Source organism: Serinus canaria, chromosome 22 (genome assembly GCF_022539315.1).
Source record: "Serinus canaria isolate serCan28SL12 chromosome 22, serCan2020, whole genome shotgun sequence".
In the NCBI taxonomy this organism is placed as follows: domain Eukaryota; kingdom Metazoa; phylum Chordata; class Aves; order Passeriformes; family Fringillidae; genus Serinus; species Serinus canaria.
The window spans coordinates 1,013,542-1,039,723 of record NC_066335.1 but is presented as its reverse complement, the minus strand read 5'-3'; the positions used below and the strand labels follow the sequence as shown (position 1 = coordinate 1,039,723).

Here is a 26,182-nt window from a genome sequence, read left to right as displayed (position 1 = left end):
ACCCCAAATTTCGCCTTTTCCCCCCCAAATCCCAGCAGCTCCACCCGCCCCCCTCTCAACCCCAATGCGCCACCACCTGAAAAAACACAGCACACAAGCAGCTCAGTTTTTTTCATTTTTCCTTTTTTTTTTTTAAAAAAAAAGCTTTTTCACATTTTTCCATTTTTGTGAGTTTTTTATGTTTTTTTTTAAAGGCTGGGCGAGAGGTAGGATAAAAAAGGGCGTTTTTTGGCCTCTGATAGATCAGGTTTGGGAGCTCTTCTCACCTTCACTCCCTTGTGAAACACACCTGGGCTACGGAGGGAATTTTACACAATGAATTAAAAACTTTATATTTCAAGAGATATCTCATATCCACAAAAAAAGGACAGAAAAAAGGAAGATTTGAGGCATAAATCACATCAAAAGGCTCCGTGTCCTACCTTTAAATAAGGAAAACGTACAAAAGTAGCCGATCGTTGTGCAAAAATTCTTCAATTTGCTCTGAGTATTTTACAGAATCAGTACAGGAAAATGTAGAAATCAGTAAAAAAATTTAAAAAAAAAACCAACCAAGCCCCGGAGGGATCTGTCACGTTTTAGCAACAGGAATTTTGCTGTCCCAGGGTGGGAATTTGGCTCATGTGGGAAGAGTTGGGCACTTCTGAGTCCCTTTTTTTTTTTTTTTTTTTTTTTTGTATTTTTTGATTTTTTTTCCCCAGCATAAGGCAAAAACCCGACCCTGAAAAACACACTGAGCTCCACAAAAAAAGGATGTAAACGAAGGATTTATCTTGCAAAAAAGCCTCCTCCAGGAGGCTCCTTTCAAAGAGGTGTGAGGCTGAAGGCAGCTCCAGCTTCCCACACTTTTGGCTTCTTTTGGGGTGGTTTTTTTCCAGCTCTTTCTGAGGGAAAACCCCTGGAAAAAATCCCATAAAAAAACCCCCCGAGGATGACTTTGTGCAATTCCTGCCCCGATTCTCAGCTAAGGCAGCCAAGTCCCTGCAATTTGTGTTTCTAAAAAAACACATTCTAAATAAAAATCAACCAAAACCGAGAGGAAAGGCGGCGGCGGTGAGGGCGATCCAGCATCCGGGAGGTTTTGGGGTGAAAAGGGAGGGGTTGGGTCAATGTCAGCCCTGGGGGTCTCGGGGGGGTCAGGGGGTCTCGAAGCCCACGCGGAAGCCGGGCTGGGGGGGCACCACGGCGCCGTTCTGGCCCTGCACGCTGTAGCCGGGAGCCACCCAGGGCGCTGAGGACTGGCTCTGCCTGCGGGGAAAAATATCCTTTAGGGACTGATACATTACAGAAATATCCTGTAGGGATTGATAGAATATCCTGTAGGGACTGATACATTACAGAAATATCCTGTAGGGATTGATAGAATATCCTGTAGGGACTGATACATGATACCGGGATATACATAATATCCTGGGAGTGGACTGAATACATTACATAAATATCCTGTGAGGGATTGATAAATTGAATAAATATCCTTTAGGTATTGATAAATATCCTTTAGGGATTGATAAATTAAATAAATATCCTTTAGGGATTGATAACTTCATTAAATATCATTTAGGGATTGATACATTAATTAAATATCCTTTAGGGATTGATACATTAATTAAATATCCTTTAGGGATTGATAAATTATCCTTTAGGGATTGATAAATAATCCTTTAGGGATTGATACATTAAATAAATATCCTTTAGGGATTGATAAATAACATAAGTATCCTTTAGGGATTGATACATTAATTACATATCCTTTAGGGATTGCTAAATGAAATAAAAATCCTTCAGGGATTGTTAAATTGAATAAATATCCTTTAGGGATTGATAAATTAAATCAAAATCCTTTAGGGATTGCTGAAATATCCTTCAGGGATTGCAAAATTAAATAAAACTCCTTTAGGGATTCCTAAAAAATCCTTTAGGGATCCCTAAATAAGGCCTGGAGGTTGTGGGGAAGGGGGTTGGGGGGGATTTGGGGGATGAGGGTGTCACCTGCTGGGGTGTCCCCACCCTGCTGTGGCTCTGAGGTACAGGAATCCCCTCCCAAAGGGATAAATTTGGGATGAGAACCCTCAGACTCACCCGAAGCCCTGCTGGCTCCAGGCCTGGCCGTAGACGCCGTAGGTGGGCACCTGCCAGCCGTTGGGCACGTACTGGCCCAGCTGGGCACCGCCGTACCACTGCCCCCACTGCCCGTAGGCCGGCGGGTAGCTCAGCTGGCCCTGCGACACACGGGGACAGTCAGGGACAGGGGCATCCACCCACGGATCCACCAGCCCATCAGCCATCCATGGATCCACCAACCCATCAGCCATCCATCCATGGATCCATCAACCCATCCACCCATGGATCCATCAACCCATCATCACCCATAGATCCACCAACCCATCAGCCACCCATGGATCCACCAACCCATCAGCCATCCATCCATGGATCCACCCATGGATCCATCAACCCATCAGCCATCCATCCATGGATCCACCCATGGATCCATCAACCCATCAGCCATCCATCCATGGATCCACCCATGGATCCACCAACCCATCAGCCATCCATGGATCCACCAACCCATCAGCCATCCATGGATCCATCAACCCATCCACCCATGGATCCACCAACCCATCAGCCATCCATGGATCCACCAACCCATCAGCCATCCACCCTTTATCCATCCATCATCCATCATCCATCCGTCCATCCATCCATCCATCCATCCATCCATCCATCCATCCATCCATCCATCCATCCATCCATCATCATCCATCCATCCATCCATCCATCCATCCATCCGTCCGTCCGTCCGTCCATCCATCCATCCATCATCCATCCATCCATCCATCCATCCATCCATCCATCCATCCATCCATCCGTCCATCCATCCATCCATCCATCCATCCATCCATCCATCCATCCATCCATCCATCCATCCATCCATCCATTGTCCATCCACCCACCCACCCATCCCTCCCTCTGTCCGTGCCATCCCCAGCTCCCAGCCAATTAGCAGGAGGTTAATTAGCAGCAGAGCTGCCTGACCTGCTGCACAGGGCTGGCCATGTCGGGGGTCTCCTTGCCCCAGTAGCACTTGACCACGTGGCCCTCGATGGTGGTGCCGTTGACGGAAACGATGGCGTGGGCAGCGCTCTCATGGGAACTGAACCTGGGGGGTATTGATTGATTGATTGATTGGGTATTGATTGGGGTATTGATTGGCTGGGGTATTGACTGACTGGGGTATTTATTGGGATATTGATTGGGGTATTGACTGGTTGGGGTATTGATTGATTGGAATATTGATTGGTTGGGGTATTGACTGGGGTATTGATTGATTGGGGTATTGGTTGGGGTATTGATTGATTGGGATATTGATTGGTTGGGGTATTGATTGCGATATTGATTGATTGGGGTATTGGTTGATTGGGGTATTGGTTGGGATACTGATTCACTGGGGTATTGATTGGGAATACTGACTGGGAATATTGACTGGGGTATTGATTGGAAATATTTCTTGGGATATTTATTAGGTTATTTATTGGAAATATTTCTTGGGATATTTATTGGGAATATTCCTTGGGATATTTCTTGGGAATATTTCTTAGGATATTTATTGGGAATATTTATTGGAAATATTTATTAGGAATATTGATTGGGAATATTTATTGAGATATTTATTGGGACGCCCCCCCCCATCCCTCCCAAACCTGCTCCTATTTGGGACCCCCCAGTCCCCCCCACCTGACGAAGGAGTAGCCTTTGTCCGGGAACACTCGGATCTCCATGATCTGCCCGAAGGGGGAGAAGGTCTGGCGCATCAGCTGTTCTGGAGCAGGAAGGACAGACAGACAGCCAGCAGCGTGAGGCACCTGTGGTGGCACCTGGGGCACCTGGGGCAGGGCTGCAGGGGCGGGGCCACACGTACCTGAGAGGCCTGAGGTGACGCCCCCGCAGTACACGGTGCAGTTGCTGGGGCTGGACTGAGTGACCACCTCCTCGTAGGACAATTGCTTGGTGCTCGCTGCAGGAGATGGAATTGGGGCTTTCAAGGGATGGGAACTGGGGGGAAACCAGTCCTGACTGGGCTGGGAACTGGGGGGAAACCAGTCCTGACTGGGCTGGGAACTGGGAGGAAACCAGTCCTGACTGGCACAGGATTGTTGGGAATGACCTGCAAATCTTTACAGGGACACCTCAGAGCCCTTCCAGGGCCTGGAGGGGCTCCACGAGAGTTTGGGGACAAGGGATGGAGGGACAGGACACAGGGAATGGCTCAAAGTGGAGTAAAAGAGATTTAAATGTGATTTTGGGAAGGAATGAGGGTGAGGAGGGGGTGGGATGGAATTCCCAGAGCAGCTGTGGCTGCTCCATCTCTGTTGGTGTCCAAGGCCAGGTTGGGCAGGGCTTGGAGCACCCTGGGATAGGGGAAGGTGGGATGAGCTCTGAGGTCCTTCCCACCCCAAAAACTCTGGGATCCCCCACCCCAGGAGCTGGCAGGGCACAGGGTGGGCACCTACTCTCATAGGTGCTCTTGGGAGCTGGAGGTTTCCTGGTGGCCCAGTTGGTCCTGATCTGCCGGCCCCCGAGCCACTGGCCCCCCATCTGCTGGATGGCGTTCTCAGCGTCCTGCAGGGGACAGAGGGAGAGAAAAACCCCACTGAGCCCACTGCTGGCACCCCTCCTGTGGGACAGGGCCATGGGGGTGACCCCAGTGCCCTCCTGAGTGACCCTGGAGTGTCCTAGGACAGGGCTTGGAGCACCCTGGGACAGTGGGAGGGGTCCCTGCCCATGGCTGGGGTTTCACCCATTTATTAAAGAGGAAAATGAAGGGACTTTACCAATTTTTGAAGAAGGAAACAAAGTTCTCTCACCCATTTATTGAAGAGAGAAATGAAGGGGTTTCACCCATTAATTAAGAGGGAAATAAAGGGATTTTACCCACTTACTGAAGGAGGAAATGAAGAGATTTTACCCATTTACATAAGAAGGAAATGAAAGGATTTTACTCATTTATTGATGGGGAATGAAGGGTTTTTAACCATTTTTGAGGAAGGAACCAAAGCTCTCTCATCCATTTGTTGAAGAGGGAAATAAGGGATTTTACCCATTTATTGAAGAGGGAATTAAGGGATTTTACCCCTTTTTGAGGAAGGAACCAAAGCTCTCTCACCCATTTGTTGAAGAAGGAGACGAAGCCGTAGCCCTTGGACTTGCCCGTGGCCATGTCCTTGACCACCCGTGCGTCCCTAAATCACAAAGGGAACTTTTCAAATCTGATTCATTTGCCAACATATTCTACCTGCTCATTGCAAATGTTCCACAGAAATGATAGAAAACCAAAATAAAAACAAAAAAGCAGGAATTGAAAGGCACATGCTGCCTGTTAACTGAATTCTTTCATTCTCAGGTCAATTTGTTACCCCATTTTTGGGCTGTGGGCAGATGGAAATTTTACAGGGAAAGCAGCCCAGGTGGGATGAAGGATCTGGCTGTGTGAGCAGAGTGTGGCCCTGCACTGCCACAGTGTCACTCACTCAACACAAAGCTGTCACCACCCAGGACAGAGACCCTGAGCTGCCCCAAAAAAGGACTTACGAGATCCTTCCAAAGGGAGCAAAGGCTGCTTTGATGTCTTCAGTTGTGATCTCAGGGCTGAGGTCTCCCACAAAGACGTGGAAATGGTCTTTGGGGGAAAAGAGAAAGGAGCATTCAGTGGTTGAAGATGCCCTCTGAGCAGAGCAGAGGGAAAAAAACTCTTCTTAAAAATCCCTTTATTAAAACTCAGCTGTTATTCAAAATACATGATCAAAAATCAGGCACTGATGGGGTTTAGCCCAGCCTGAAACTCCAAGAATTTCCCCACAGAAATTGCTGGGACTCATTCTGGATGCTCCTTGAGGGAGATGCTCAATGCATCTCAAAAATACAGAATGAGGCATTTTGGGGAGTTAAAAAAATCCCAACTGCCCAGGGAACAGAGAGCCACAGATTCGCACCAAATGCTACAGGGAAATGGAAGGGAATTTTATGGAATTTTTTCCATAAAATTCAATGGAAAATCAACAAAAACCCCCAAACTTAGCTTCAGGGAACACCCTGGAGATCCACAATTTGATGTTTAAGAAGACACAATTACCTTGTGAACGCTGTGTGATGGCAAAGATCAGATTTGCCCTGAAGTTTAATTAACACAAACACAATAAACAATTAGGATTCCAATCAAAACCATTCCCACAGAGCTCTGTGTGCTGCATTTCTGTTCCACAACTTGCTCAGGTGACACTTACTGCTGGTGTCTTTCTTCTGGCTGCTGGGGGTGGTGGCCCAGTTCACTTTGACCTCCTGCAAATGGCAAGCACACATCAGATTTGGCAAATCCCAAAAAGCTCAGACACCTCCAGCGCTCAAATCTCAAGTTCCTCCCAAAATTCTGAGCTCCTCCTCCCAACACCCTGAACTCCAGTTCTGAGCCGTGTCCCACTGAGATCTCCACCCCAAAGGCAGAGTCCCTCATTTGCAGCATTTGCAAATGCTCCTCTCCCAGAAGCATTTTTGCCTGGGGTGCCCCCAGCCCCTGGCACAGCCCCTGCCCTCCTGTCCCAGCAGGATCTCCCCCTGGCACAGCCTGCTGTGCCCCAGACTCACCCCGGAGCAGGGCAGCTTACCTTACCCATTATCTTCCTGCCGTTCATGGCAGCCAGCGCTGCGGCCGCGTGCCGGTGCTCGTAGAACTCCACGAAGCAGTAGGGATCATTGCCAGCTGTCTGAGACAGGAAACGGGCTGGGATTAGGGACACTGAGCTGGGACAGGGGACACTGAGTTGGGACTGGGGACGCTAACCCAGGACTAGAGACACAAACCCAGAACTAGAGACACAAACCCAGGATTAGGGACACAAACCCAGTATTAGGGACACTGACCCAGGATTAGGGACACTGATCCAGGATTAGGGACACTGACCCGGGATTACGGACACTGACCCGGGATTAGGGACACAAAGCCAGGCTCTGGCTGCTCTGTTCAACCTCTTGACTGCTGACACCTCAACAGCCCCACCTGGACAGGTTTTCTGACCCTACAGGGACTAACAACGCTCCCAGAGCTTTCAACTCTCCTTTAGAAAGGGAAAATTATGGTAAAAACCTTTTCAAACCTCACTTGCAATCCCCTCCTGATTTAATGAGGGGTTCACTGTCCCTCTCCACGCCCACCCATCCTTAAATTCACCACTAGGCACGTGCAGAAACAATGCCAAAAGCATCTCCAGGTTTATTTCAGGTGGATTTCCCATTTCCAGGGGAATTCCTGGAGGCACAGGCACAGCCTGGAGGCAGCAGCTCAGAGGAGAGCAGGGAAATCAGAGGATTCAGGCTCTTACATCCATGATCATCTTGCAGTTCTTGCAGGGTCCGATCTGGCTGAAGAGCTGCAGGATCAGAGCCTCGGTCACGTCCCTGGAGAGGTTCCCCACGTACCTGAGGGACAAACAGCCATGGGCACGGATGTTGGACAGGCTGGAGCCTGCAGAGGGGCTTGGGACCAGGGATGAAGTGATGGGAAAAGGGGGAATGGCTTCCCACTGCTGGAGGGCTGGGTGAGATGGGATACTGGGATGGAATTCCCAGAGGAGCTGTGTCCATCCCAGGATCCCTGGGAATGTCCACAGCCAGGCTGGACAGGGCTTGGAGCACCCTGGGACAGTGGGAGATGTCCCTGCCCATGGCAGGGGGGTGGCACCGGATGGGGTTCATGTCCCTTCCCATCCAAACCATTCCAGGATTCCATGACTCCATGAAGCTGACCTTCCCTACACTGATTTCCCAGTACATTTCCCAGTACAGAAGTTCCAACTCCCATATCTGTACCCCACCATCCCTGCCCCAGCAGCTCAGGCTGCTGTTTGCCCACATTTTCCAGAACATTTGGCCGGTTCCTCCCGAAGCCCTGAGGTTTTGGAAGCCCCAGATCTGCCTGGAATGCCCGAGTGCCAACGTGCTGGAGTGCACACGTTCCCAACTGGGGCAAGGCTCAGCCTCCCCAGCACGACCACAGCCCAAACCCCCACTCCCACCTGGGACTGTGGCTTCCTTGGCCACCAAGACCCAGGGGTGGATGGTTTTGTTGTTTTTGTTGGTGTTGTTGAGCCCAAATCATGGGATTGTTATAAAAAGCCCAGTGAGAAACCTCAGCCCCCGAGGTGCAGCCGCAGCTCCTGCACAGGAACGTCCTGTGGGAAACCTCTGCCAGGGGAATCCTGGCCAAATGCCAGTCCTGAAACCACCCTGGTGCACCTGCAGTGCCCCCAGAGGGGCAGAGGAGCTGCCAGAAAACAGCCAGCAGCAAATCCAAGCTCTGTCTGTGCTCCAAGCTTTGGTTATGGGGGAAGGAGACAGGTTTTGCCAGGAATGGCTCACCCTACAGAAACCTGTGTGAGCACAGATTGAACATCCACTAACCTCAGCTGGACTTTCTGCTCCTTCCAACCCTGACCTGTGACACGGGCTGGTGACAATTGCCTGTATGACCCCGGAAAGCCACAGGGAGGGAGTCAGAGAATTCCCAGCCTGGATGCTGCTGAGCCCTGAGCTGTGTTTTAAGGCAGCACTTGGTGATCTTGCAGGTCCTTTCCAGCCTCAGTGATGCCCTGTGTGTGCCACCAGCTGCACGTGCTCCAGGACAGGCACTTGCATTCCCTGGCACACACTGAGGCCACCAGGCCCTACACGAGCCTTGGGATGGGGGAAGAACACCTTCCCAAACAAACACAACAGTCTGTGTTTGCAGAGGCCAGGAATAGCTCCCAAAATGTGGGAAAACAGCGGGACTGGGGAAGCAGGGAGTGCTCAGTGCTCAGGACAGCTGGGGTGAGGCACGTCGGGATCTTGTTGTCCTGTGGTCACTCAGCCCCTGGGGAGGGGCAGCAATCCAAGGGCACAACATTCCCTCACCTTGGAATGATTCCCTCCCTCCCTCCTGTTCTTCCTGCTGCACTGGAGAAAAAGGCTTCTAGGGGTGGCATGGCAAGAGTGGAGCCTGATCTCCCTGATCCAAACAAGGGAAAGCTACTCCAGGTAACACCTGCCTTGGAGAAGGAGAGAACAGCCCAGGTGTGCACAACAGTCAGGTTTTGCAGCACCTTTTGCTAAAATCCAACCTAAACCTCCCTTGACGTGGCTTCCTAATTCACTCTGTGGGAGGCAACAGGTTCAGAGAGTGCTTTGAACACTGGGACAAGCACTGGATTCATGGGCACTGCCTGGTCATTGCCACGGAGCTGCTGAGCAGCCCAGGGGGGCTCCAACTGTGTGCCAAGGCAGCCACCAGGACAAAATCCAGCCAGCGGCTCACAAATCCTACACGGATCATCCAGAGTGACAGGATCCTCACTACGGAATGGTCTGGGGTGGAAGGGATTCAGATCATCCCAGTTCAGTGCCTTGCCATGGGCTGGGATGGACAGGGCAGGGGGGCACACACACCTTAGACCCCTTTTCCCTCCAGATGTGTGTGGCTGTACCAGGGAGGGGACACCTTCCACACTGCCTTCCCTCTAGATGTGACCTGGCATGGACTGCGGAGAGTGGCACACTTTCCAGACCCCCTTTCTATCCAGAAGGAGGGACACACTTTCCTGACCACTTTTCCCTCCGGATGTGACCTGGCATGGACTGGGAAGGGGTACACACTTTCCAGACCCCTTCTCTCTCCAGATGTGAGTTGGGACGTACTGGGGAAGGGACACACAGCTTCCACACAGCCCTGTCTCTCCAGATGTGAGCTGGAGGCCCAGGGGAACGCCCGGAGCGGAGGGCAGGCCGGCGGTGCCCAGCACTGGGACAGGGGAAAGGGCAGGAATACCGCGGGAGCCGGGCTCCCCTCGCTGCCGGAGGGGGCCGGCTGTCCCTCAGTCCCGCAGCACTGCGGGAGGCTGAAGGTCCGCGGCGGAGCCCTGAGGGGCCCGTCCGTGAGGCGACCCCGGGCCGCCCCTCCCCGCGGAGCCGGGAACAATAGGCGGTCTCGCCCCCTCCCCACTCACAGGGTCTTGGGCATTTCATCCTCCATGGCGCCGCCGCCGCCCGCCCCGGCTCTTCCCGCCCGCCGGGGCGGCCCCGTGAGCCCTGGGCAGCCCGGGCAGCCCGAGCGGCGCCGGCCCCGCCGGCGGACGGTCCCGCGGCGGCTCCTCGCAAGATGGCGGCGGGCGGGCGGGCTGAGGGGCCGGGGGGGGGGGGGGGGGCGGGAATGCGCGTGCGCGGGGAGAGCGCGGGAACGGCGCGGGGACGCGCGGCCCGCCCGCCGCCGCCGCTCCGCGCATGCGCGGCCGTGAGGGGATAGGCGAGAAAAGTGGGGAGAAGTGATTTAAGATAAAGGCTTTAAAAATAAAAGGGGTGAGAAAGGAATAGATATAAAAGGCGTTGAAAATAAAGGCGTGAGAAATGAATTCCTCCCTTGGGGGGAGGAATAAAAATAAACGAGTTAAAATAAAGTAGCTAAAAGAAACGAGTTTAAAAGAAAAGGATTTAAACAAAAGGAATTTAAAACCAAGGCGTTAAAAATAAAATAATTAAAAGTAAAGGGATTAAAAATAAAGAGATTATAAACCGGGCGAGAACGTACGTGTGGGCACCGAGAAAGAGGACGCCTTCTACAGGGGCATTAAAATTAAAATAAAGGAATTAAACTAAAATAATTAAAAGTAAAGGAAGTAAAAAGACCCAAAAACTTTGGAATTCAGGATAAAAGAATTGACAGAAAAGCAAAAGACCCCAAAACTTCGGAATTCAGGATAAAAGAATTAACAGAAAAGCAAAAGAACTGTGCGCCGCCCGGGAATCGAACCCGGGTCGCAAGAATGGGAATCTTGCATGATACCACTACACCAGCGGCGCGGTTGACGGCCGGGTTTTCACCGTGTCCTTGATGATGACAGCTCCAACAGCCACCGCCAAGCTGCACTCCCGGTCCGCCCATCGCCCTCTGCCCTTCCCCGCCGCCATGCCGGGCCTCCGCCGCCTCCTGCCGCTCCTGCTGCTCGCCGCTCTCTGCCCGCCCGCCCTCAGCCTCCGCCATGAGCCCTCCAAGATCGGTGCGAACGCCGACACAGCGGCCCGTGCCCGCGCCAGCGGCACAGGCCGTTGTGGCAGGGACGGGGACTCGGGGAGCGATCTCTCAGGGCAAAGCTGAGATCTCTTACCCAGATCTCTCAGAGCCGCTCTGAGGGGGTGTCCCTGAAGGGATGAGGGCATCTGTCAGGAGCAAGGGGGTGCCACTCGGATCCTTTCAGGGGATCCGTCGGGAGAAGGGACAATTCTTTAAGGGACACTGAAGGGATCTCTCATGGCAGGCCCTTCAGGGGATCTGTATGGCTCAGGGGCTATGGCGGGGTGTCCCTTGAGGGATCTGAAGTGGGGCGACCCGTGAGGGATCTCTGAGGGTCAGCAGGGTGTGAGGGGGATCCTTTGAGGGGATCTGTGAGGAAAGGGCGATGGGCGGACCCCTCAAGGTCCTTGAAGGTCTGGGGGCCCCGTGAGGGGATCTTTGAGGGGCAGGGGATATGAGGGGGTTCCCTTGAGGGGATCAGGGTGGGGGTGCCATGAGGGATCTGTGAGGGGGTTCCTTAGAGAGGAACTGTCATGCAGGGGGTCCCTGAGGGGTCTGTGAGGGGTTCCCGTGAGGGAATCAAGGTGGGGATGCCATGAGGGGTCTGTGAGGGGTTCCCTTGAGGGGATCAGGGTGGGGATGCCATGAGGGGTCTGTGAGGGGTTCCCTTGAGGGGATCAGGGTGGGGGTGCCATGAGGGGTCTGTGAGGGGATCCTGTGAGGGGTCTGTGTGCACTGGGCTCTCGTGGGGCTGTGGCGGTGACCGGGCCCCCTTCTCCCAGCCGTGGTGGGCGGCGGGATCGGTGGCTCGGCCGCCGCCTATTTCCTGCGGCAGAAGTTCGGCCGCGGCGTGCAGCTGCACGTGCTGGAGAAGGCAGCGCTGGGCGGCCGGCTGGACACGCTGGACATGGAGGGGGACAGCTACGAGGCAGGGGGGTCCGTGATCCATCCCCTCAACCTGCACATGAAGCATTTTGTCAAGGAGCTGGGTGAGTATTGGCCCCCAACTCTGGCATCTCCCAGTCGCAAAACTGTGCCTCGATCTGAAAATTATCCCCCCGAGGTGCTCTGGGTCCTACTCTGCTGGGGGACATCCCCTTCGTAGCCCCTTATCCATCCCCAGTAGCCCTAATTTCCTTCTCCACTACCCCCCCAAGAGCCTGTGCTTCTTTTCCCAATATTGCCCCCATGTAGTCTCCTACTAATCACCTTTCTCCAATATCCCTCCTCAAACAGGCCACTTTCCTTCCCAAGCAGACCCCCATCACCTCCCCATGCCCCCTGTGGTGCCCTAGCCTCACTCCATGCAAAGGAAGCCCACATCCCAGTGGGAATGGTTTCACCCCTCCCCACAGGTGACCCACTTATGGCATCAAAAAGGTCAAAAAGCACCTCAAATCATACCCTGGCCCGTGATCAATGGCTAATTCCCCTTTTCACACTTTGGCACTCCAGTCTTCAATCACTCACCCATATCAGCTCAAAGCCAGGTTATCCAAGGAAATTTAATCTGAGGTGGAATAGCTCTGCCTTTCCCTAAATTACCTTTTTCTGCCTTTTCCCAAAGGCCTCTCAGTCGCCCCACCCCAGGGCAGCCTCGCAGGCGTTTACAACGGGGAGGAATTTGTGTTTGAGGAGAGCAGCTGGTCCTTCATCAACCTCCTCAAGCTGCTGTGGCACTACGGCCTCAACCCCCTGCGCATGTCCATGTGGGTGGAGGACATCCTGGACAAGTTCATGAGGTGGGTTGGGGTCCTGAGGGGGAAAAAGTGGGAAAGGACCTTAAGGACTCCTCATTCCATGGACAGGGACACCTTCCTCTGTCCCAGGTGACTCCAAGCTCCAGCCTGGCCTTGGGCACTTCCAGGGCTGGGGCAGCCACAGCTCCTCAGGGAAAACTGTGCCAGGGCCTCTCCACCCTCGTGAAAATCCCCAGTATGGAACCTGAACCTCCCCACTTGGGCAACCAGGCCCTTGTCCCGCAGTCCCACAAAGCCACCCCGTGAGATCCCCGCAGCTGCCAGGGCCAGCGCTCTCTGACAGGGACAATTCCCCGTGTGCACTGACAGGATCTACCGGTTCCAGATGCACGACTACGCCTTCAGCAGCAACGAGCGCCTGCTGCACGCCCTGGGAGGCGACGACTTCACGCGCCTGCTCAACCAGACCATCGACGAGGCCATGCAGAAAGCAGGCTTCTCCCAGAAATTCATCAACCAGGTGGTGTGCCCGGCCATGAGGGTGAATTACGGCCAAGGGGTCACCATCCCTGGCTTTGTAGGTGAGTGCTTGGAGGTAACCTCCCATCCTGGTGTGGGAGAATGGGTTGGAAGGGAACAGAGAGGGTCCTGTGGGCAACCTTGCCCTGGATAGTTTGCAGCTTTGTCCAACAAAGTTGTGTGTTATAAAAGAGCAGGTTGGGCAATGGTGAGGAAGAGGAAGAAGGAAGAGAGAAGGGGTATAGAGGAGTCAGTGTTGTGTGGTGCTGCCCATTTACAGAGAAAAGATAGGAAAGTTTACTGTAAAGGATAATAAAGGCCTGGTGCTTGCCACGTCTTCAGCGTCAATCATTTCAGCCCACTGTCAATGGGGAAAGGTCTGGAAGTTTAATTGAAGGACAATAAAGAGCTGATGCTCGCAATGGGGAAAGTCATCTGGGTCCACCAACTGGTGCCCCGTGTGAGGAGTGAGCACTGACAAAAGCTAACACTGACACCTGGGTGTTGGGTTCCTGCTCCCTGGGCTCCAAGCTCTGTGTCCCAAGGGATGTTAACTGCCCCTGATTTTGCAGTTTGTTTTTCCAGTGTTTCCCTGCTTTGACAGAGGTGGTTTCCTTGCAGGTGCTGTGTCCCTGGCCGGGGTGCAGTCAGGCCTTTGGTCAGTGAAAGGGGGGAACAAACTCGTGTGCTCCGGCCTCATCTACTCCGCCAAGGCCGAGGTTATCCCGGGAACAGTCGTGTCCATAGAGCCAAAAACCAGACACAAGCGTGGCGGTGAGTGGGGCTGCAGCTCCCTTCAGTGGGGAGGGGATGGGGACACTGGAGAGCGAACTCGGCCCTTGGGGGTTTCAAAGTGAAAGTTCCTCCCTGGGTGGGATGGAATTCCCAGAGGAGCTGTGGCTCTCCCTGGATCCCTGGAGGTGTCCAAGGCCAGGCTGGATGAGGCTTGGAGCAGCCTGGGACAGTGGAAGGTGTCCCTGCCATGGAACTGGACGGGCTTCAGGATCCCTTCCAGTCACACCCATTCCATGAACACAGGGCTCAAAGCCCAGCAGCACCAACTGATGAACCCAAATGTGGGGGCATTATGGGATGCCAGGGACAGTTGGGATTCCCTCCCAGGGCCAGGATAACTGAGCTGTTCTCCACAGGGGACCCGGTGAAGCTCTACGAGGTCACCTACAACACGTCCTCGGGGCTTACAGGGGACACCTACGACATCGTCGTCATCGCAGCCCCGCTCGGCCGCAAGATGGCCAACATCACCTTCCGCAACTTCGACCCTCCCATCCCAGAATTCCCGAATCCTTACCACCAGACCATCACCACCTTGGTGCACGGGCGCTTGAACACCTCCTTCTTTGGCTACCGGGATCCCCAGGCCTTTCACCTTGGGGCCATTTTCACCACAGACAGCCCCAAACTGTTCATCAACAGCCTGGGTGTGGTGTCCCCCGTTGGGGACACGGGCACGGGTGGGAAGCTGCCGTTGCCATCAGCTGTCTGGAAGGTGTTTTCCAACGAGGAGCTGACCAAGGAGCAGCTCAATTTGCTCTTCTCCTCCTACGACTCGGTGAAGGTGAAGCCGTGGCTGGCGTATCCCCAGTACAGCGCTCCCGAGAAGTTCCCTCCCATCGTCCTGCACGAGCAGCTCTACTACCTGAACGGGCTGGAGCGCGCCGCCAGCGCCATGGAGATGAGCGCCATCGCCGCCCGCAACGCCGCCCTGCTCGCCTTCCACCGCTGGCACGGCCACAGCGCCCGCGTCGACCAGGAGGACCTGCACGAGAAGCTCAAAACAGAGCTCTGACACACCCCAGGGCTTGAGGAACACCAGTGAGCTCTGTGCTGTGCCCCTCCAAGAAGGTGTTTCCTAGGATCATGGGATCCTTACAGCTGGAAGGTCTTTAAGACATGGCCTTCAAGATCTTTAAGAACATCAAGACCTTTGAGATCATAATTAACTCTAATGAACTCCATACTTGGTCCTTCCATGGATGTATTTCCTAGGATCATGGGATCCTTACAGCTGGAAGGTCTTTAAGACATGACCTTCAAGATCTTCAAGAACATCAAGACCTTTGAGACCATCAAGACGCCATAATTAACTCTAATGAACTCCATACTTGGTCCTTCCATGGACGTGTTTCATAGGATCATGGGATCCTTACAGATGGAAGATCTTCACAATCATCAAGATCTTCAGGAACATCAAGATGCCGTAATTAAACTCCATGCTTCACCCCTCCAAGGAGGTGTTTCATGGGATCATGGGATCCTTAAGGTTGGAAGATCATCAAGACCTTCAAGAACATCAAAACCTTCCAAGACTTTCAGGATCTTCAAGACCTTCAAGACCTTCAAGATCAAGACCCTCAACGTCTTCAGGACGCTCAAGTCCAACCATCAGCCCAACCGCGTTCACCATTAACGATCTCAAGTCTTGCGTTCATGCGTTTGGTCGCTTCCAAGGGTTGATGACTCTATCACAACCTAGGCTGCACAACCCTTCCTTCCATGACAAAATTCTTCCCAGTCTCTCTTCTTGATGTCCCCTGGTGCCACCTGGAATTTGTCTGGCCAGCTCAGGAGGGAGCAGGAGCAGTGAAGCGTTCCCAAGTAAGCCGGGACATTTTCCTCACACAAACTCCTCAAACTCTGTGATTTGTTATCCCTGTCTGAGATTAGGGAATTCATTAAAAGGGCCATATTGACACCAAAAGTGCCCTCCAGTGGGAATATCGACTCCCTGGCTGTCCATCCCTCTGCACCAACTCTTCCTGCCAAAGAATGATTCCCCTTGGGGGGAAATGGGGAGCTGGAAGCTGCCAAAATGGGTGGGAAAAAGGAAAAATCACCAATATCCATCGCTGTGCTGAGGTATGAAGGACTAAATAAAGAATTTAACAATGCCCATGTTTTTAAGGAGAAAACCACCAAAAAAACCACAAATTTAACACCCACATCAATCAATTAAAAAGTTTTCCATGAGTTTTCCCAGAGTTGGAGCAGAATTAACACTCAGCTGTCAATAACTAATGTGAGAAAGGCTTGAGTTAGGTCAACCATTACAAAATTGATTTAATAACAAAACCAAAATAATTGTACACTTGTGGGTGGCATTGTGGACGAGGGAACGGAACCTTTGGGTGGGGATTTGGGGTCATCCAGGGGTTCATACTCGTTCCAAAGCTTCCAGCATGATGATGCTGTTCCCTCGGATCACCTGGAAGGGGGAAGGTGAGAGCTGTTCCCTCTGATCTAAGGGTTCCTTCCTTGCCGTTTCCCCAAAAATCCCTGAAAATTTGGCTGCAATCCCCACAAGAATGAAAACAGACTGAATTCCCATTCCTGTCCTCAGCAAACTTCCTGCTTATTCCACACACAGCTCCACCAGTGTCCAGTGCCCTCAGCACCCTCTACCAGTACTCCCAGTGCCCTCACCACCCTGCTCCCAGCACTCCCAGTGCCCTCACCACCCTGCTCCCAGCACTCCCAGTGCCCTCACCACCCTGCTCCCAGCACTTCCCAGTGCCCTTGTCACCCTGCTCCCAGTGCTCCCAGTGCCCTCAGCACCCCGCTCCCAGTGCTCCCAGTGCCCTCAGCACCCCACTCCCAGTACTCCCAGTGCCCTCAGCACCCTGCTCCCAGTGCTCCCAGTGCCCTCATCACCCTGCTCCCCGTACTCCCAGTGCCCTCAGCACCCCCTCCCCACACTCCTAGTGCCCTCACCACCCTGCTCTTGATGTTCCCAGTGCTCCCAGTGCCCTCACCACCATGCCGATGTTGTTCTGCTGCCCGCCCGCCGCCATCTCCACGCACTCGTCGATCACCAGGTTCATGAAGGGGTCGAAGCCCCGCAGGATGCCCTGCACGTGCCGGCCGCCGTTCAGCTTCACTGCGGGAACCGGGGGTTAAAGGGGGACAGTTCCCAAAACGGGAGGGTTTGCCCTCAAATCTGCAGCTTGGAATGAGCGGGACCCGCAGGGGGTGAATGGGAGGGATTGAGCACAACCCGTAATGGGATAAAGGAAAAAGAACGAGTTCTCGACTTGTATTATAGTTAAATTAATGAATTACGGCTTAATGAATGAATGAGAATTTTAATTAATGAGCTGCAGGCCTGAAATCAGTCAGGGATGTTGCAGGGGGCAGATTCGAGCGCCAGCAGCCGGGACCCCCTCCCTGGGCTCTGTGAGCGGAGGGCGGGGGTCCCCAAAACCGGGCAGTGGGCTTAGAAGCCCCCCATAGCGGGGTTATGAGGGGGAAGCGGGGCTGCGGGTGATCCCCAAAACCGGGAACTGCTGGGGGGATCCCCAAAGGCGGGGGGTGAAGACGATCTGAACGGGTGGGGGTCCCTGGGCACCGGGAAGGAGATCGGGATTGGGGTGGGATCAGTTCCTGAACTCACACGACAGCTTCTTGTCCATGAACCTGCAACGAGATGGCACCGGGTGAGCACCGGAGGGTGGGGATGGGGCAAGAGCCCCCCGCCATTATCCCCTCACGAACCGCCCGCCCCCCACCGCCATTACACCGGAGCGCCGCGGTGCAGGCGGGGATACCGGCCAGCGGCGGATCGCGCCGTCCCGGTGCCCGCTTCCCCCCACACCGTGCCCGGCTCCCCTCGCCCCCCGGTCCGGTCCCGACCCCTCCGGACGCACTTTTTCAGCTCGGGCGGGTGCGCTTTGCTCATGGCGCCTACAGCCCCCGGCCCGTCTCTGCCGCGCACCGCGCTCTGACGTCAGCGCGCCGTGCGTCCCCTAGCACCAGCCAATGGCAGCCGCGTGCGCCTCCGCGCCGCTTCCTCGGCAGCCAATGGCGGCCCGCGGCGCGCTACCGCACTCACCCGAGTAGCGGCGCAGCGAGGGGAGCAGAGGTCGGTGAGGGGAGTGCGCGGCTATGGGGGGAGGTACGGCGGCCTGGCCCCCACCGCGTCTGTGCGCGTGTTGTGTGTGAGCCTTCCTGTGTAGGTGTGTGTTCACGAGTGCACACGTGTGTGCGTGACATGTTCACGTGTGCGCAGGGTCTTGGGCATTGAATCTTCCATGGCGGCGTCACCGCCCTCCCCGGCTGTTCCCGCACGCCGGGGCGGCCCCGCGAGCCCTGAGCAGCCCCAGGGACGCCTCTCCTCACAAGATGGCGGCGGGCGGGCGGGCGGGCTGAGGGGCGGGAATTAAAGTAATGGAGTTAAACTGAAGTCATTAAAAGTAAAGGAAGTAATAGAATGGACTTTGGAATTCAGGATAAAAGAACCGATTTTGTAATTCAGGATAAGAGAATTCAGAGAGATACAAAAGGCCCGTGCGCTCCCGGGAATCGAACCCCGGTCCCGCCCATCGCCCTCTGCCCTTCCCCGCCGCCATGCCGGGCCTCCGCCGCCTCCTGCCGCTCCTGCTGCTCGCCGCTCTCTGCCCGCCCGCCCTCAGCCTCCGCCATGAGCCCTCCAAGATCGGTGCGAACGCTGACACAGCGGCCCGTGCCCGCGCCAGCGGCACAGGCCGTTGTGGCAGGGACGGGGACTCGGGGAGCGATCTCTCAGGGCAAAGCTGAGATCTCTTACCCAGATCTCTCAGAGCCGCTCTGAGGGGGTGTCCCTGAAGGGATGAGGGCATCTGTCAGGAGCAAGGGGGTGCCACTCGGATCCTTTCAGGGGATCCGTCGGGAGAAGGGACAATTCTTTAAGGGACACTGAAGGGATCTCTCATGGCAGGCCCCTCAGGGGCTATGGCGGGGATCCCTGAGGGATCTGAAGTGGGGTGACCCGTGAGGGATCTGCGGTGGTCAGCAGGGTGTGAGGGGGATCCTTTGAGGTGATCTGTGAGGAAAGGGCGATGGGCGGACCCCTCAAGGTCCTTGAAGGTCAAGGGGAGCCCCTGAGGGACCTTCAAGGAGAGGGGGATATGAGAGGGGTTCCCTTGAGGGGATCAGGGTGGGGGTGCCATGAGGGATCTGTGAGGGGTCTGTGTGCACTGGGCTCTCGTGGGGCTGTGGCGGTGACCGTGCCCCCTTCTCCCAGCCGTGGTGGGCGGCGGGATCGGTGGCTCGGCCGCCGCCTATTTCCTGCGGCAGAAGTTCGGCCGCGGCGTGCAGCTGCACGTGCTGGAGAAGGCAGCGCTGGGCGGCCGGCTGGACACGCTGGACATGGAGGGGGACAGCTACGAGGCAGGGGGGTCCGTGATCCACCCCGTCAACCTGCACATGAAGCATTTTGTTAAGGAGCTGGGTAAGCACAGACACCCCACTTCTTGGTGTCTCCCAGTCCCAAAATTGTCCCTCAGACTCAAAATGATCCCCTGGGGTGCTCTGGGTCCCAGTCTGCTGGGGAACATCCCTCAAAAGAACAAGGCTTGGTAGCCCCTTATCCATCCCCAGTAGCCCTCATATGCTTCCCCAGCAGACCCCGTATCCTTCCCCAATAGCCCACCCTTCTTTTCCCGATATTCCCCCCATATCCTTCCCCAATAGTTCCCCTCCTTTTCCCAATATTCCCCCCATAGAGTTCCCTAGTAATCACCTTTCTCCAATATCCCTCCCTCACAGGCCACTTTCCTTCCCAAATATCCCCCATCACCTCCCCATGCCCCCTGCGGTGCCCCAGCCCCACTCCAGGCAAAGGAAGTCCAGTTCCAAAGGCAAGGGTCTGACCCGTCCCCACAGGTCCCCCACTTATGGCATCAAAAAGGTCAAAAAGCACCTCGAATCACACCCTGGCCCGTGATCAATGGCTAATTCCCCTTTCCACGCTTCGGCACTCCAGTCTTCAATCACTCACCCATAACAGCACAAAGCCAGGTTATCCGAGGAAGTTTAAACTGAAGTGGAATAGCTCTGCCTTTCCCTAAATTACTTTTTTCTGTCTTTCTCCCAAAGGCCTATTGTCCACCACACACGAGGGCAGCCCCTCAGGCGTTTACAATGGGGAGGAATTTGTGTTTGAGGAGAGCAGCTGGTCCTTTATCAACCGCCCCAAAAAGCTGTGGCACTACGGCCTCAACCCCCTGCGCATGTCCATGTGGGTGGAGGACATCCTGGACAAGTTCATGAGGTGGGTTGGGGTCCTGAGGGGGAAAAAGTGGGAAAGGACCTTAAGGACACATCATTCCATGGACAGGGACACCTTCCTCTGTCCCAGGTGACTCCAAGCACCAGCCTGGCCTTGGGCACTTCCAGGGCTGGGGCAGCCACAGCTCCTCAGGGAAAACTGTGCCAGGGCCTCTCCACCCTCGTGAAAATCCCCAGTATGGAACCTGAACCTCCCCCCATGGACCTCCAGGCCCTTGTCCTGCAGTCCCACAAAGCCACCCCGTGAGATCCCCGCAGCTCCCAGAGCTCTCTGACAGGGACAATTCCCCGTGTGCACTGACAGGATCTACCGGTTCCAGATGCACGACTACGCCTTCAGCAGCAACGAGCGCCTGCTGCACGCCCTGGGAGGCGACGACTTCACGCGCCTGCTCAACCAGACCATCGACGAGGCCATGCAGAAAGCAGGCTTCTCCCAGAAATTCATCAACCAGGTGGTGTGCCCGGTCATGAGGTTTGCTTATGGCCAAGGGGCCGGTGTCAATGCCTTTGTAGGTGAGTATCTGGAGGGAGCCTCCCATCCTGGCTGTTGGGTTCCTGCACCCTGGGCTCCAGGCTCTGTGTCCCAAAGTTTGTTTTTCCAGTGTTTCCCTGCTTTGACAGAGGTGGTTTTCCTTGCAGGTGCTCTCCTTGTGGGCTGGCTGGAGTCAGGCCTTTGGTCTGTGAAAGGGGGGAACAAACTCGTGTGCTCCGGCCTCATCTACTCCGCCAAGGCCGAGGTTATCCCGGGAACAGTCGTGTCCATAGAGCCAAAAACCAGACACAAGCGTGGCGGTGAGTGGGGCTGCAGCTCCCTTCAGTGGGGAGGGGATGGGATGGGGACACTGGAGAGCGAACTCGGCCCTTGGGGGTTTCAAAGTGAAAGTTCCTCTCTGGGAGGCTGGGGAGGAGCTGGGATGGAATTCCCAGAGGAGCTGTGGCTGTCCCTGGATCCCTGGAGGTGTCCAAGGCCAGGCTGGCTGAGGCTTGGAGCAGCCTGGGACAGTGGAAGGTGTCCCTGCCATGGAACTGGACGGGCTTCAGGATCCCTTCCAGTCACACCCATTCCATGAACACAGGGCTCAAAGCCCAGCAGCACCAACTGATGAACCCAAATGTGGGGGCATTATGGGATGCCAGGGACAGTTGGGATTCCCTCCCAGGGCCAGGATAACTGAGCTGTTCTCCACAGGGGACCCGGTGAAGCTCTACGAGGTCACCTACAACACGTCCTCGGGGCTTACAGGGGACACCTACGACATCGTCGTCATCGCAGCCCCGCTCGGCCGCAAGATGGCCAACATCACCTTCCGCAACTTCGACCCTCCCATCCCAGAATTCCTGTATCCCTACAAGCAGATCTTCATCACCTTGGTGCACGGGCGCTTGAACACCTCCTTCTTTGGCTACCAGGATCCCCAGGCCTTTCACCTTGGGGCCATTTTCACCACAGACAGCCCCAAACTGTTCATCAACAGCCTGAACCTGGAGCCCCCCGTTGGGGACACGGGCACGGGTGGGAAGCTGCCACTGCCATCAGCTGTCTGGAAGGTGTTTTCCAACGAGGAGCTGACCAAGGAGCAGCTCAGTTTGCTCTTCTCCTCCTACGACTCGGTGAAGGTGAAGCCGTGGCTGGCGTATCCCCAGTACAGCGCTCCCGAGAAGTTCCCTCCCATCGTCCTGCACGAGCAGCTCTACTACCTGAACGGGCTGGAGCGCGCCGCCAGCGCCATGGAGATGAGCGCCATCGCCGCCCGCAACGCCGCCCTGCTCGCCTTCCACCGCTGGCACGGCCACAGCGCCCGCGTCGACCAGGAGGACCTGCACGAGAAGCTCAAAACAGAGCTCTGACACACCCCAGGGCTTGAGGAACACCTGTGAGCTCTGTGCTGCGCCCCTCCAAGGAGGTGTTCCCTAGGATCGTGGGATCCTTACAGCTGGAAGGTCTTTAAGACATGACCTTCAAGATCTTCAAGAACATCAAGACCTTTGAGATCATAATTAATGAACTCCATACTTGGTCCTTCCATGGACGTGTTTCATAGGATCATGGGATCATTACAGATGGAAGATCTTCAAGATCATCATGACCTTCAAGACGATCAAGATTCTGTAATTAACTCTAATGAACTCCTTACTTCGCCCCTCCAAGGAGGTGTTTTGTGGGATCCTTAAGGTTGGAAGATCATCAAGACCTTCAAGAACATCAAAGCCTTCCAAGACTTTCAGGATCTTCAAGACCCTCAAGTCCAACCATCAGCCCAACCATGAACGATCTCCTCAAGTGCCGTGTCCCTGCGTTCTTTGGACACTTCCAAGGGTTGATGACTCTACCACAACCTAGGCTGCACAACCCTTCCTTCCATGACAAAATTCTTCCCAGTCTCTCATCTTGATGTCCCCTGGTGCCACCTGGAATTTGTCTGGCCAGCTCAGGAGGGGGCAGGAGCAGTGAAGCGTTCCCAAGTAAGCCGGGACATTTTCCTCATGCAAATTCCTGAGTTTGAGGAAAACTGCTTGATTTATCACTGAGATTAGGGAAATCATTAAAAGGACCATATTGACACCAAAAGTGTCCTCCAGTGGGAATATCGACTCCCTGGCTGTCCATCCCTCTGCCCCAACTTTTCCTTCCAAGCAGTTATTCCTCAGGGTGGAAACTGAGGGGAATGGGGTGGTGGGAGAGAGGAAGAACCACCAATATCCATTGCTGTGTTGAGGTATGAAGCTAATTAAATTTAACAACCTGAGCGTTTTTTAAAGAGAAAACCACCAAAAAGAGCACAAATTTAACATCCATGTCAATAAATTAATGTTTTCCTTGAGTTTTCCTGGGATTGGGAGTGGAATCACTCAGCTGCCAAAAACTGATGTGAGAAAGGCTTGAGTTAGGTCAACCATTATAAAATTGATTTAATAACAAAACCAAAATAATTGTACACTCAGGAACAGAGTCTTGGACAAGGGAACGGAACTTTGGGTGGGGATTTGGGGTTTTCCAGGGGTTTATACTCATTCCAAGGCTTCCAGCATGACAATGCTGTTCCCTGGGATCACCTGGAAGGGGGAAGGTGAGAAGCACCCAAAGCTCTGCTGAATCCCCAGCTGACACATCCCATCGCACTCCCTCACCAAACTTCCCGCTCATTCCACCCATGGCTCCACCAGTGCTCCCAGTGGCACCGACCACTCTGCTCCCAGTGCTCTCCCCACCCTGTCGAGGTTGTTCCGCTGCCCGCCCGCCGCCATCTCCCCGCACTCGTCGATGACCGCGGGTGTCCCCAGGCACCGTGAGGGAGATCAGGGCGGGGGTCTGCAGGCACCGTGAGGCGGATCGGGATGAGATCAGTTCTAGAACTCACACGACAGCTTCTTGTCCATGAACCTGCAACGAGATGGCACCGGGTGAGCACCAGCGGGTGGGGACGGGGCAAGAGTCCGCCGCCATTATCCTCTCACGAACCGCCCCCCCCCCCGGCCCCGCCGCCATTACACCGGCGCACCGGCAAGCGGCGGACCGCGACGTCCCGGTGCCCGCTTCCCCCAACACCGTGCCCGGCTCCCCTCGCCCCCCGGTCAGGACCCGGCCCCTCCGGACGCACTTTACAGCTCGGGCGGGTTTGCTTTGCTCACGGCGCCCGCAGCCCCCCGCCTCGCGCCGCGGTCTGACATCAGCGCGCCGTGCGTCCCCTAGCGCCAGCCAATGGCAGCCGCGTGCGCCTCCGCGCAGCTTCCTCGGCAGCCAATGGTGGCCCGCGGCGCGCTACCGCACTCACCCGAGTAGCGGCGTAGCAGTAGAAGGCAGCGGGACCAAGGCGAGGGAAGCAGGGGGCGGTGAGGGGAGTGCGCGGCTATGGGGGGAGATACGGCGGCATGGCGCCCACCGCGTGCGCGTTGGGGGACATGCTGTGCGCGTGTCCAGGGGCGCACGCTCGTGTGAGGGTGTGAGTGCGCACAGTTCACACGTGCGCGTGTGCCACTATGCCCAAACATCGTCCCCCAATGCCCCCCCTCACCTGCAGTGTTCCCTCAGCACCCACACAGTCACCCCCAGTTCCCCCAGTACCCCCCATCGCCCACCCCATCACCCCCAGTGCCCCCCATCACCCCCAGTGCCCCCTGTAGCACCCGCGGTTGGTGGGAGGTGCCACCTGGCCTTTAATGAGTGTGCTGGGGTGTCCCCGGCGTGTCCCGGGGGTGTCCCCGCTGTCACTGCTGGATGTTGGCCAGCCCCTCCCGCATCTTCTTGGCCATGGCGGGCACGAGGCGCAGGTGCTGCTCCCCACAGGTGGCCAGGCAGGCGTCCAGCTGGCCCCGCACGCGCGGCTCCGAGCCCCCCGAGTCCAGAGCGTCCTTGGCCTGGTCCGAGCACTGCAGCGAGCAGCGGCTCAGCCGGTCCTGGGGATGGCACGGTCACTGGGGGGACTGGGTGACACCAGGGGAGTGGGGGGACCGGGCAATCAGTAGGGACTAGAGGGGCAGCACAGGGCAGGGGGGTCAGGGAATGGACTGGGGGTGGGGGGCACAAGGGGTGGGTGTAGGGGGGCACAGAAAATGCACTGGGGGTGCAGGGACTGGGGGCTCACATCCTGCCCGAGGTCCCGGTGCTGTCCCCGGGGGTCCAAGTGCCCCCTCCTCACCTGGAAGTGCTCGAGCTCGGCGGTGACGATGGCCTGGGCGCGGGCCAGGGGCGCATGGCAGCGCTCGATGCAGCGCTGCACCTCCTGCATGGAGGCTGCTGTGTCCTCGCAGCACCGCGCGCTGCAGCGGAACATGGCGCCCTGGGGACACGGGGGGGACAAGGGGGACACGGGGTTAATGGGGAGCACTCTGGGGACATGGGGTTAACAGGGGGCACCTGGGGACAAGGAGTTAATGGGAGACACTGGGGGACAAGGGGTTAACAGGGTGTGTTGGAGGGCACAAGAGATGAACTGGGGGGGGCACAGGGTGTGTTGGGGAACACGGGAGATGCACTCAGGAGGCACAGGGTGTATTTAGGGGGCACGGGGTGTGTTGGGGGGCACGGGAGATGAACCGTGGAGGGCACAGGGTGCATTCTGGGGGCACAAGGGGATGAACTGGGGGGGCACAGGGTGTGATTGGGGGGCACAGGGGATGCACTTGGGGAACACAGTGTGTGTTGGGGGCCACAGGGAATGTGTGAGGGGTACAGGCGATGTACTGGGGGGGCACAGGGTGTGTTTGGGGGGCACAATGAACTGGCGGGAGGTCTCCAGGTGTGTATGAGGGCCGGTCCCGGCGCTGCCCGGGGCACCCACGTGTGTGTGTGGGGGGGTGCCCCGGAGCCCTCCCCGCGTGTCCCCTCCGTGTCCCCCCGGTGTCCCTCGGTGTCCCCGGTACCTGCATGCCGCGGATCTGCTCCCGCTCCAGCCCCTGCACGGCGCTCTCCACCGCGGCCTGCACCCGGCCCTGCGCCGCCTCCGCCATGGGCCCGCTCCAAAGCCTAAAACCCGCCCTAAACCCGCCCTAAACTGCCCTAAACCCGCCCTAAACTGCCCTAAACCCGCCCTAATCCCCCAAATCCGCCCTAAACACGCCCCGAACCCGGCCTTCTTCCGCCTCTGCCATGCGCCCGCTCCGCGGCCTAAACCCGCCCTAAACCCGCCCTAAACTCGCCCTAAAACCTGCCCGGAACCTGCCCTAAAACCCGACCCAAAACCCGGCCCAAACCTGCCCTAAAGCCCGCCCGAATCCTGCGGGAATCGCCTCAAAATCCGTCCCAAAGCCGCCGGGAACCGCCCCCAAGACAGGACCCTGTTTGTGGGCCCAGAACCCTTCTGGGGTA

The 26,182-nt window shown here is 55.8% G+C and overlaps 4 protein-coding genes and 1 non-coding gene across 13 annotated transcripts; 1 reads left to right on the top strand and 4 right to left on the bottom strand.

The window, feature by feature from the left end:
• Positions 1-102: 102 nt before the first annotated feature.
• Positions 103-10,193, bottom strand: TIA1 (TIA1 cytotoxic granule associated RNA binding protein). Of its 4 annotated transcripts, none has more exons than XM_050983040.1 (13): positions 10,029-10,193; positions 7,371-7,467; positions 6,662-6,755; positions 6,279-6,333; positions 6,128-6,165; positions 5,587-5,674; positions 5,162-5,237; positions 4,509-4,617; positions 3,917-4,012; positions 3,733-3,817; positions 3,034-3,157; positions 2,080-2,219; positions 103-1,248 (listed from the first exon to the last, which is right to left on the bottom strand). In XM_050983040.1, exons 1-13 carry the CDS (start codon positions 10,052-10,054, stop codon positions 1,137-1,139), a joined length of 1,140 nt encoding a protein of 379 aa, XP_050838997.1. In that variant the 5' UTR covers positions 10,055-10,193; the 3' UTR covers positions 103-1,136. The 4 variants fall into 4 exon arrangements, with proteins under 4 accessions (XP_050838997.1, XP_050838999.1, XP_050838998.1 ...); XM_050983042.1 differs by having other exon boundaries at positions 6,662-6,751; positions 10,029-10,043; XM_050983041.1 differs by lacking the exon at positions 6,128-6,165 and having other exon boundaries at positions 6,657-6,755.
• Positions 10,194-10,807: 614 nt separating this feature from the next.
• Positions 10,808-10,878, bottom strand: TRNAG-CCC (transfer RNA glycine (anticodon CCC)). Its single transcript has one exon. It is a non-coding gene; the product is annotated as a tRNA-Gly (tRNA).
• A 56-nt stretch (positions 10,879-10,934) lies between these two features.
• Positions 10,935-23,198, top strand: PCYOX1 (prenylcysteine oxidase 1). Of its 5 annotated transcripts, none has more exons than XR_007779336.1 (7): positions 10,935-11,075; positions 11,872-12,078; positions 12,657-12,831; positions 13,159-13,370; positions 13,930-14,082; positions 14,460-15,174; positions 22,281-23,198. XR_007779336.1 is itself a non-coding variant. In XM_050982837.1 (7 exons), the coding sequence occupies exons 2-7, from the start codon at positions 18,673-18,675 to the stop codon at positions 22,222-22,224; spliced, it is 1,497 nt and encodes a 498-aa protein (XP_050838794.1). In that variant the 5' UTR covers positions 18,267-18,281; positions 18,581-18,672; the 3' UTR covers positions 22,225-23,198. The 5 variants fall into 5 exon arrangements, 3 of the variants coding, with proteins under 3 accessions (XP_050838793.1, XP_050838792.1, XP_050838794.1); XR_007779337.1 differs by lacking the exon at positions 22,281-23,198 and adding an exon at positions 15,345-16,220 and having other exon boundaries at positions 14,460-15,211; XM_050982837.1 differs by lacking the exons at positions 10,935-11,075; positions 11,872-12,078; positions 12,657-12,831; ... (1 more) ...; positions 13,930-14,082; positions 14,460-15,174 and adding exons at positions 18,267-18,281; positions 18,581-18,763; positions 19,328-19,534; ... (1 more) ...; positions 20,678-20,889; positions 21,016-21,168 and having other exon boundaries at positions 21,566-23,198.
• Positions 16,365-23,754, bottom strand: SNRPG (small nuclear ribonucleoprotein polypeptide G). 2 transcript variants are annotated; one of them, XM_009099954.4, is made up of 4 exons: positions 17,973-18,116; positions 17,720-17,742; positions 17,082-17,206; positions 16,365-16,534 (listed from the first exon to the last, which is right to left on the bottom strand). In XM_009099954.4, exons 1-4 carry the CDS (start codon positions 18,002-18,004, stop codon positions 16,484-16,486), a joined length of 231 nt encoding a protein of 76 aa, XP_009098202.1. In that variant the 5' UTR covers positions 18,005-18,116; the 3' UTR covers positions 16,365-16,483. The 2 variants fall into 2 exon arrangements, with proteins under 2 accessions (XP_009098202.1, XP_050838796.1); XM_050982839.1 differs by lacking the exons at positions 17,720-17,742; positions 17,973-18,116 and adding an exon at positions 23,736-23,754.
• An 828-nt stretch (positions 23,755-24,582) lies between these two features.
• FAM136A (family with sequence similarity 136 member A) lies at positions 24,583-25,877 on the bottom strand. Its single transcript, XM_050982838.1, has 3 exons — positions 25,738-25,877; positions 25,014-25,154; positions 24,583-24,771 (listed from the first exon to the last, which is right to left on the bottom strand). Exons 1-3 carry the CDS (start codon positions 25,822-25,824, stop codon positions 24,583-24,585), a joined length of 417 nt encoding a protein of 138 aa, XP_050838795.1. The 5' UTR covers positions 25,825-25,877.
• Positions 25,878-26,182: the final 305 nt, after the last annotated feature.

Bases quoted from the DNA above. Each gene is read 5' to 3' on its own strand.
- FAM136A (XM_050982838.1), bottom strand. From the start codon at position 25,824: ATGGCGGAGGCGGCGCAGGGCCGGGTGCAGGCCGCGGTGGAGAGCGCC. The intron at 25,155-25,737 runs GTACCGGGGACA...CCGTGTCCCCAG, and splicing joins AGCAGATCCGCGGCATGCAG to GGCGCCATGTTCCGCTGCAG. The intron at 24,772-25,013 runs GTGAGGAGGGGG...TGCCATCCCCAG, and splicing joins CCGAGCTCGAGCACTTCCAG to GACCGGCTGAGCCGCTGCTC.
- TIA1 (XM_050983040.1), bottom strand. From the start codon at position 10,054: ATGGAGGATGAAATGCCCAAGACCCT. The intron at 6,756-7,370 runs GTAAGAGCCTGA...TTCCTGTCTCAG, and splicing joins ACTGCAAGATGATCATGGAT to ACAGCTGGCAATGATCCCTA. The intron at 1,249-2,079 runs GTGAGTCTGAGG...TTTTCCCCGCAG, and splicing joins TGGAGCCAGCAGGGCTTCGG to GCAGAGCCAGTCCTCAGCGC.
- SNRPG (XM_009099954.4), bottom strand. From the start codon at position 18,004: ATGAGCAAAGCGCACCCGCCCGAGCTGAAAAA. The intron at 17,207-17,719 runs GTGAGTTCAGGA...CGGTTCCCGCAG, and splicing joins CATGGACAAGAAGCTGTCGT to TGAAGCTGAACGGCGGCCGG. The intron at 16,535-17,081 runs GTGAGGGCACTG...TCCCCCTTCCAG, and splicing joins AGAACAACATCGGCATGGTG to GTGATCCGAGGGAACAGCAT.
- PCYOX1 (XM_050982835.1), top strand. From the start codon at position 10,985: ATGCCGGGCCTCCGCCGCCTCCTGCCGCTCCTGCTGCTCGCCGCTCTC. The intron at 11,076-19,327 runs GTGCGAACGCCG...CCCTTCTCCCAG, and splicing joins CCATGAGCCCTCCAAGATCG to CCGTGGTGGGCGGCGGGATC. The intron at 20,890-21,015 runs GTGAGTATCTGG...TTTTCCTTGCAG, and splicing joins CGGTGTCAATGCCTTTGTAG to GTGCTCTCCTTGTGGGCTGG.